This window comes from Coniophora puteana (genome assembly GCF_000271625.1).
Source record: "Coniophora puteana RWD-64-598 SS2 unplaced genomic scaffold CONPUscaffold_20, whole genome shotgun sequence".
Taxonomy (NCBI): Eukaryota; Fungi; Basidiomycota; class Agaricomycetes; order Boletales; family Coniophoraceae; genus Coniophora; species Coniophora puteana.
The window spans coordinates 595338-604690 of record NW_006913072.1 but is presented as its reverse complement, the minus strand read 5'-3'; the positions used below and the strand labels follow the sequence as shown (position 1 = coordinate 604690).

Below are 9353 nucleotides of genomic sequence, written 5' to 3'. Positions count from 1 at the left end.
ACCTCGGCCGGGAGCGTAACCGAGGTCAGCTCAGCCGCGGGCAAGGCCGACAGCGCGTCGCAGCCAGCAGGCAAGACTCCGCCCCGTTCTCCCTCTTCGCAGAGCCCCCGACCGCCACTGTTGCGGCCTCCGTCCCCGTCGTCGACCAGAACACCACCCAAATCGCAGACCTCGAGAGGATCCTGGCTGAGCAGCAAGCCCTCCTCGACCATCTCCGCCCGGGTTTTTAAAGCGGGTGCCTGTTACTGCCGCAGCAGAAGCACCCCCGTCTCCATACTCTATGTTGTCCACCTCGTTATGTGATTCGATTCGAGCATGTACTATAAGAACCGTGAAATCTATAGACCCGTTGTCATCGCATTTCCGGATCCCGGTACAACTACAAGGACGCAATAGAAGTATGGAGACCGTGGCAATGGTCGACTCAGGCGCAACAGCGCTATTTCTTGATCAGCTCTTCGTTGACCAACACAAAATCTCCACCTTCCCTCTCCGCTCCCCCATACGCATCACTAACATTGATGGCTCTCCGAACCAAGCAGGCAATATCTCGCACTTTGCCCGACTACGCCTCACAGTCGATGATCAAGAAGCCTGGACGGATTTCTTAGTCACCGATCTAGGCGGAGAAAGCGTCATTCTGGGCCTGCCTTGGCTTAAGAAGACTAACCCGGACATCGATTGGGAACAAGGACACCTACAGTCCCGTACCCAGAGCTACAGGAGCTGGAGGAAGATGAAGACAAGGAGGAGGAGGAGCAGCCCCAGCTATGCCGCATCCGCGCTAACCGCGCGCTGCAAAGGGCGCTGGTGAAGGAAGGGATTCTAGAGGATCATCGAGAGGAGGTCTGGTGCGCGGCCGGGTTTACCTACTCTCAGCAGATAGCCATCGAGTCGCAGAAAGGGAAGCCTGAGCGCACCTTCGAGGAGATGATCCCTCCTGAATACCGAGAGCATGCCAAGGTCTTCTCCGAAGCGGAATCGGAACGACTACCCGAGCACAAGCCTTGGGACCACGCCATTGAACTCGTACCCGGAGCGCCCAAGACCATGCGCACCAAGATTTACCCGATGCCGGTCAACGAGCAAGACGAACTGGAGCGGTTCCTGGACGACAACTTACGCAAGAACTACATCCAACCCTCCAAATCGCCACACGCATCACCGGTCTTCTTCATCAAGAAGAAGGATGGCAAGCTCCGCTTCGTACAAGACTACCGAAAACTCAACGCCATCACTGTCAAAAACCGCTACCCGCTCCCACTTGTCAGCGACATCATTGGCCGACTCCGAGGTGCCAAGTACTTCACCAAGTTTGACGTCCGATGGGGTTACAACAACGTACGGATTAAGAAAGGAGACGAGTGGAAGGCCGCGTTCGCAACCAACCGAGGACTCTTTGAGCCAATGGTGATGTTTTTTGGTCTCACCAACTCCCCTGCCACCTTCCAAGCACTGATGAACTCCATCTTTGCCGATCTCATCTCCAAGGGCAAGGTCGCGGTTTACCTGGACGATATCCTCATCTTTAGCATGACACTAGAGGAACATCGAGAAGTGACACACAAAGTCTTACGCCGACTAGAGGAGCACGACCTCTATCTCAGACCCGAGAAGTGCGAATTCGAACAAGAAGAGATCGAGTACCTAGGCCTGGTGATCCGTGAGGGAGTAGTGAGCATGGACCCAGCCAAGGTGGCCGCAGTACGAGATTGGCCGACCCCGAAGAACCTTCGCGACGTTCGCGGGTTCCTCGGGTTTGCCAACTTCTACCGCCGGTTTATCCGAGGCTTCTCCACGATTGCTCGTCCCCTCAACGATCTAACAAAAAAGGACCACAGCTGGAGCTGGGACCGAGAACAACAGACCGCCTTCGAGGCGCTTCGCGGAGCCTTCACCTCCACCCCGATCCTGGTACTCTGGGACCCAACAAGACCAACTCGGGTCGAAGTGGATGCCTCGGGATTTGCCACGGGAGGTGTCCTACTGCAACAACTCCCTGACGGCAGCTGGCACCCAGTGGCCTTTCAATCAGCCTCGATGCAACCTGCGGAACGCAACTACGAGATCTACGACCGCGAGTTACTCGGGATTATTGAAGCACTAAAGGAATGGCGCCACTTCCTCGAAGGACTACCCGAGCCGTTTGAGATCGTCACCGACCACGTGAACCTGCAGTATTGGCGCACCGCTCAGGACCTGACCCGCCGCCAGGCCCGCTGGGCAATGTACCTCTCTCGCTTTGACTTCAGGCTCACCTACCGCCCCGGGAAAGCACACACGCAGGCCGACCCCCTCTCGCGACTTTCCGCGCACCAGACCTCCGATGCTGACGACAATAGACAGGAGGTCGTCCTGGGTCCAGAGCGATGGGCTAAGCTGGCTGCCACAGCTCTGAGCAACCCCCTAGAGGAGCGCATTAGACGGGCCAGCAGCCGAGAGGCCAACGTCCTAGAGGTGCTGGAGAACCTGAAGAAGCAGGGGCCGAAGCGACTAGCGGGTGGACTGACGGAGTGGGAGGAAGAAGACGGACTGGTGTTCTACAGAGGCCGCGTCTACGTACCGCCGGACATTGAGCTACGACGCGACGTCCTAAGGATGTGTCATGACAGCCCCACCGCTGGACACCCGGGAGTACATGGCACGATTTCCCTCCTCGACACCCGTTCCTGGTGGCCCTCGATGCGCGCCTTCGCCGAAAAGTACGTTGAGGGGTGTGAAGATTGCGCACGGCGGAAACTAGTCCGACACCCCCAAGCCCTGACCAAACCGCTAGACACCCCAGAAGGCCTATGGGAGCAGGTTGGAGTCGATCTCATTATGCAACTCCCCAAGGCGCACGAGATGCACGCCATACCCTGCACGTCAGACATCGACGCCAAGGGAGTGGCGGATATCTATTATCGAGAGATCTTCCGTCTCCACGGCTTACCCCTACGCTTTGTCTCCGACCGAGGAGTTCAGTTCGCGGCCCGCCTCATGCAGGAGCTCTTACGCCGTTTAGGCATCGACTCCGCCATGACCACCGCCTACCACCCCCAGGCTAACGGGCAGACGGAGAGGACGAACCAAGAAGTGGAGAAGTACCTCCACCTCTACGTCAACAAGCGCCAGGACGACTGGGACGCCCACCTCCCCAAGGCTGAGTTTGTCATCAACTCACGCACGCACTCCGCACACGGCATGTCACCATTCGAGGTCACATACGGCTACCTACCGCTCTTCAACATCCCAGTTGGACGCCGAGCCGGTATACCCGAGGTCGACCGCCGGATCACAGCACTACGTGAGGCACGCAAGGATGTCGAAGCGGCACTTCGCAATACCAAGAAAGCGCAGAAGGAAACTTACGAGCGTGGCAAGAACAAAGTGCACGTCTTCAAGGTCGGAGATCACGTCTGGCTCAGCTCGAAAGACATCGACCTGCAGATTCCGACCAAGAAACTAGGTGACCGACAGCTCGGACCATACAAAGTACTCGAGAAGGTTGGCGACCTCAACTACAGGCTAGACCTTCCGCACGATATGAGCCGCCTTCACCCTGTCTTCCACGTCGACAAGCTCTCCCCCTGGCGCAGCAATGACGTTAACAGCAAGCGACCCCCACCCCCAGAACCGGTCGAACTGAGTCACGACACTCGCGAATACGAGGTAGAGCGGATCCTCGATAGCAAAATCCGGTGGCGTGCCCTCCACTACCTAGTCCGGTGGAAAGGTTATGACGAAGGGCACGACAGCTGGGTCAAGGCGAAGGACATGAACACGCCAGAGACCTGGTAAATGACTTCCACCACACCAACCCAACTGCCCCCAAGCGCATCAGAGCCACCCTCCTGTCGGTTTGGAATGGTGGTCTGTAGTTCGTCGAGGACGACGAAGACTAGCGGGGGGGTAATGTCACAGACGCGGGGGTACAGCCCCTGTCTTTTCTCTTTTACCCCTATCTCTCTTACCTTCTCGCGCATTGTCTTGTTTCGTTCACGCTCCGCGTGGGCTGCGCTTTTGGACTCTGACTCATTTGTTTGGCATTGTTATGGACACTGCCCAGGATTTACTATATAAACCTTGTACCTGTGAGCGACTCCTAAGGCGCAAGCCCCAGAAACCAACTACACGCGAGTTCTCGAGAAGGTAGACGACGAAGCCCCAAGTACGGGACGACGTCGAGAGGGTAAGACGGAGACGAGATAGACTGCTCGCCGACGTGGCAAGACTAGGTATAGAACTGTAGGAGGAATTCCCACAAGAACTCACTTAGAGTCTTGGGGCGTGGATTGCTCAGACTATATACTAGTACAGTTTGTTTGGTCGAGCCAAACAGTCTACCTACTATGGTAATGACAGTGTGCGCATAGACCATGCTGTGCAAGGTACTACTACTAATGGTAAAGGAATGACGTAGGTATGATGTCAGTCATGATGTGTGATTGACGTCATCATGATGTCATATGGAATGTCCGGGAGTGATAGAGAATGATTACATAAGATGGTAATGTAAGGTAGCCGACCCGGGTCATGTGACCGGTTGTTGAAGTAGCCGGTCACGTGACCTATTGCACCAAGAAGTGAAGTTGCGACTTCAGCAACAATGCGTGAAATGTAAGTTAAACGTGAGTGTCATGACTGGTCATGCTGTCGTGAATGCAATCGCGACAGTACCTTCATCCCTAGTCCCCATCTCGACCTCTTTGTCATTGGGACTAGGTGCGTATTCATCCCCTGATGTACCTGTAGATACACCAATCTAATCTTTGTCATTGGGACTAGTCTTTGGGATCCTCCGTATTCTGTCGCCGCTCTGAGTCCGCTGCTCTAGCGTCGTTAAGCTCCTCCGCTCTGCCGTCACCGTCGTCTCCGCCACACCACTGCATAGCGGCAGTGAGTCAGCAGGGATCCCCAGTTCATTGAGCTAACACACCTTGTATTTGGCTGCAAGCTCAATCACTCTGGGTATCGAGAGATTCTATCCCGTCAGACATTCTTACACCGGACAGGGTTACAAGCAATTGGTGGTGCGGGGTTTGTGCAGGGTAAGCAAGCTTTGAACCAACCATCAGAACTTATAACCCATTTTATGTTCACCAGCGGGGTATACATACTCCTTTTAGCTGCGGGCTGACTGTCCCTCAACATCATACCTTCTACATTGCGCCTCTGGTGGCATCCGCATCGCCGATGTGATGCTCAAGGAAGAAACCTGCATTAAGTTCAGCGATTACCCTCATTCAACAGTCCAAGAGGTTCTCATTGGCACGATACCTGAGAGATTCAGGTTGTTCGCATTAATCATCAGTGGTAAAATATCTTTGGACATGACCATTAAAATTCTAGAACACCGCTTGCTCCCTTCATCAAGTTCTTTTCGATTGATACAAAGACGTGGAGTGGTAAAGTCATAGATCGCTTGAATGAGATTCCGCTTGGATAAGTATAACTTTGAGATAAGTACCACCACTAATAAAAGTTCCCAGCCCTCATTAATTCATTGGTAGATATGTATGTACACCGATAGTTGATTGCGAACTGGACCGGCGTAGTTGTTGTACTTATATGCCTGCACTGCCCACTGAGTTTGGATGTGGCGTGCTGTTCGCATCGGGTGCAATTCGGATACAGCTCGCCTCCATCGGACCCCGGCCCGACAACCCGTGTTTTGCTTCCTTCGCAACCGATGTTCTTCCGTCCACCCATAACTACGTCTAACCTATCCTAGCCATCCTTCTGCGTTCAAGTCATTGTCCTTCAGCTAGTGTTGCCGCGGTTCAATTGACCGGGACTGGTCCCATAGGGACTGGTTTTCTGATGCCATCAGTTTGGTTCTCGGGACTGAACCGCAGAAAGGGCCCGGTCCCGGTTAGTTTTGGTTCAGTTCGGGTTAGGAACTACGTGGGACTGGCAATGAATAGAACTGGTTCCGAACCGGTTTGGGACTGGTTCTAACCGACATACAAGTACACGAAAGCGTCCCAACTATACATAGCTTTCTGTAACAAGTATATACGTCCGTCCTCACGCGCACGTTTCGCCAACTAATAAATCGACACATATCGGTACTCAGACCAGACCACCAGAAGTAACCCGAAGAGGAGATTGAACAGGAAGCAGCCCTACATTACGATGTGGGCGGTAGCGACTTGGGTTTGGAGTTAGTATTAGAGGCTCGAACATTAGAAAGTGAATCTTACCGATGAGATTTGCGGGGTGTAGCAATAATCACTGGCTTCGGCATACTACAATAACGCACGTCAGATAGTTGCCATTCGAGCCTATTGAATGGGGCAGTTTCCTCGCTGGTCAACCTCGAGTCTAGGTCATGTAAAAGTGAGTGTATATAGGGATAGTCAGGTTTGTCGGTAAATGAGAGGGAACGGGCGTATGAGAGTATATTCAAAAACTCAGTAGGCGATGACTGGAGGGAATCGTTCATGTTTGCTAAGGTGGCCTGCTTGCCGTGAAGAATGACATCGTTGGTTTGGTTTGGGTGTCGCCACGGCAGAGAACCTGTCGACAGGTAGAGGAAGACATAAGCTAGCGACTCCAGATCATCACAACGGCCTACGGGAGCCCCAAGATGACAGTCGATCGACGCGAAGTCTGCAGAGTATGTCAGGGTTTCAGAGGAAGGGATTGAAAGATGGCGGTGCATGAAGGTATCTCGAAATCTGTGCGCAAGCATGAATTCTGACAGATAGATATTGCCAGACTGCTGATCTCCAAGGAAGATACTTGAAGGGGATATGTTGCGATGAAGATACTGGTGCAAGTGAACGTCCTCCAAACAGGTGATCTCCAAAGACAACTCAGTCGAGGTCTTAGACTATGTATACATGCTCACCAGTCGCCGTGCAATGTCAACTATTGTTCCCAGCGAAAGTTTCCGCCCACTGGCGGCAAACACATCCTCCAAGGTTGGTCCAAGTGGGTCGAGGACGAGAGCATCATAAGGATACTCTGGTCCAAACCAGTGGGCGCGAGGTACTCCGTTGACACCGCCAAGCTGCTGAAGGACCTCATATTCATGCTGTAGAGTACCCGCCTCTCGGCTTGCTTTAACGAGTTTGACATCGACACTTTGCTGTGTCTTTGTGATGCTTGATGCTCGTACGATGATGCCTAGTCCGTCATGATGGTCAACTGACTGAGACATAGAGAAGAAAGAAGGACTTACTATCGGACCCAGGGCTAACCGTCCTCTTCAGCCGATACTGACCGTTGACGCGAGAGATATAGGATTTTGACATGGCAATAGTAGGAGCTTTGAACGTTCGTGACTGCACGCGGAAAGGGTGCACACAGGTTGAGCACTGCGTGCTGAGGTGCGCACTTCAACAATTCAACATATAGGTCACATGACCATGGCAGCACTTGCGTCCAGATTTACTTTACCACATAGCTGGTGATCTAGATTACCCGTAAGAATACACTGTAGTTTGTACGTATGAATACCCAATTAAATTCCCGTATCTCATTATGATAGTGAAATCGTCGTCAGCATCGCTGACTGGTCGCCAGGATAGGACTTGAGACCGTGAACAAACGACGAGAGGGAGTTGAGGCCCTCAATACACACGGTTGTCGAAGTCTTCACCACCAAGGTGAGTATCACTAGCGGTAGCCAGAACCTCAAAGACGCCATGGAGAGGAGGGAGATGTCGAAGGTACCGCCACCGAGGTCATAGACGATGATCTGAGACTCTCCGCCCTTTTTATTGAATCCGTACGCCATGGCAGCAGGCGTGGGCTCGCTGATGATGCGGAAGACCTGGAGACCGGTGATGGTACCGGCATCCTTGGTGGCCTGAAGCTGAGCATCGTTGAAGTCTACGATACTTGGGTGAACTTTAATATGGTAGAACTAGAGCAGGAAAACTTACAGGCAGGGACAGTAACGACGGCGTGAGTGACCTTCTCGCCGAGGTAAGCCTCAGCGGTCTCCTTCACCTTGGTAAGCACCATGGCGGAAGCCTCCTCGGGTGTGAACTCGCGGGTATTGCCCTTGTGGTCGACAGAGATGACCGGTTTGCCGCCCTTGATGACTTCGAATGGCCAGTTCTTCATGTCGCGCTTGATATCAGCTTCGTCCATCTTGCGGCCAATGAGACGCTTGGCATTAAAGACCGTATTCTTGGGGTTCGTGTGGAAGGCGTTCTTGGCCGAGCCATCAATCCTAGATTCATAGTTAGACACAGGAGTAAGGTTAAAATTTCGGAAGCTTACAGTCGCCCGTCGTCGGTGAAGCCGACCCATGACGGTGTAATACGGTGTCTCTGGTCGTTGGCGATGATTTCAACGTGACCGCCACGCTGCACACTGAAGGAACACGTTAGCCTGAGGTTCGGTGGAAATGTTCAGAATGCTGCTTACCCAACGCACGAGTAGCTAAGTAATGACGAAGATGGTCAGTATTCAATTCAGCAGGTGAGCATCAGAGACATACGTAGTGCCCAAGTCTGTTCAAGAGATGTTAGAGTCACAGGGTGCGCAGCGGGACCAAGCGCACGTACCAATACCAACAGCTGTTCCATATTCGTTCTTGCTTGCGTCCTACGTTGAGGGAGCGGTGCAAAGACAGGGATGGCGAGGGAAGCAAAGAAGATGAGAGAAAGAGAAAGAGACTGCGCGCGAGACGGGCGGCGTGATGAGACATCATCTCAAGGTGCGAGAGTCATCGTCAACGCTGGTGGAGAACGTGGGGGAAGTAGGCAAAAGGGCCGACAACGGCTCGACTCGTTCCGTGCACCGCGCTTGCCCATCATCACCCTCGCCCTCCGCCTCACCACAACGGTGACTGCCGCGGCGTGCTTGCCCCGCTCTGAGGGTGGTCCATGTCCGCGAAGCGCACGGACCGCGTTGGACTCGCCTCGCGTGAGCGGCCGACGAGCGCTCAAGTTGCAATGTGAGGACTCGGGCCGCAGGAGCGTGGACCGACCGCGGCGCTCGTCGTCTTCTGCGCCCGTTGTCAATGGCCTGGCGCGGGACCCTTCGGTGACGTCTTCATTGGATGGAGGCGCACATGAGCCGTTGTGCGGTCTGGACGAGTCGGCATTGGGAAGGGATGCCATCACCAGCGTGTCGCAGCACAGGCAAGAAGGTAGGAGTGCGGTTGTCGAGAGAAGAAAAGGGAACATGCTTGGACTTGGAGGTTCGGGCGGGCGAACTACAAACATGATCACTAAGTCCCCGTATCTGAGTTATAGAGGAAATGTCACAGCGTACCTTGTGAGTGCTCTTGTGGGTGCTTGAAAGGCCGAGGGACGACAAATCCAGTATTCGCAAAGGGTAGGTGCTGGCAGAGAGTCCACCTTGCACAGAGTGGATGTCTACACAGCTCCCACCCTTGCGTGCTCTGATTT

The 9353-nt window shown here is 53.7% G+C and overlaps 2 protein-coding genes across 2 annotated transcripts; both read right to left on the bottom strand.

Moving 5' to 3' along the window:
• Positions 1-6268: 6268 nt before the first annotated feature.
• CONPUDRAFT_16964 (kinase-like protein) lies at positions 6269-7075 on the bottom strand (the record flags this gene model as incomplete). Its single annotated transcript, XM_007777128.1, has 2 exons — positions 6269-6787; positions 6836-7075. Coding segments are annotated over 2 exons (759 nt in total), but the record flags the coding sequence as incomplete, so codon positions are not given.
• A 393-nt stretch (positions 7076-7468) lies between these two features.
• Positions 7469-9062, bottom strand: CONPUDRAFT_160186 (HSP70-domain-containing protein; the record flags this gene model as incomplete). Its single annotated transcript, XM_007777302.1, has 7 exons — positions 7469-7821; positions 7875-8167; positions 8218-8310; positions 8365-8379; positions 8438-8450; positions 8505-8544; positions 8778-9062. 7 exons carry the CDS (start codon positions 9060-9062, stop codon positions 7469-7471), a joined length of 1092 nt encoding a protein of 363 aa, XP_007775492.1.
• Between the last annotated feature and the right edge of the window lie 291 nt (positions 9063-9353).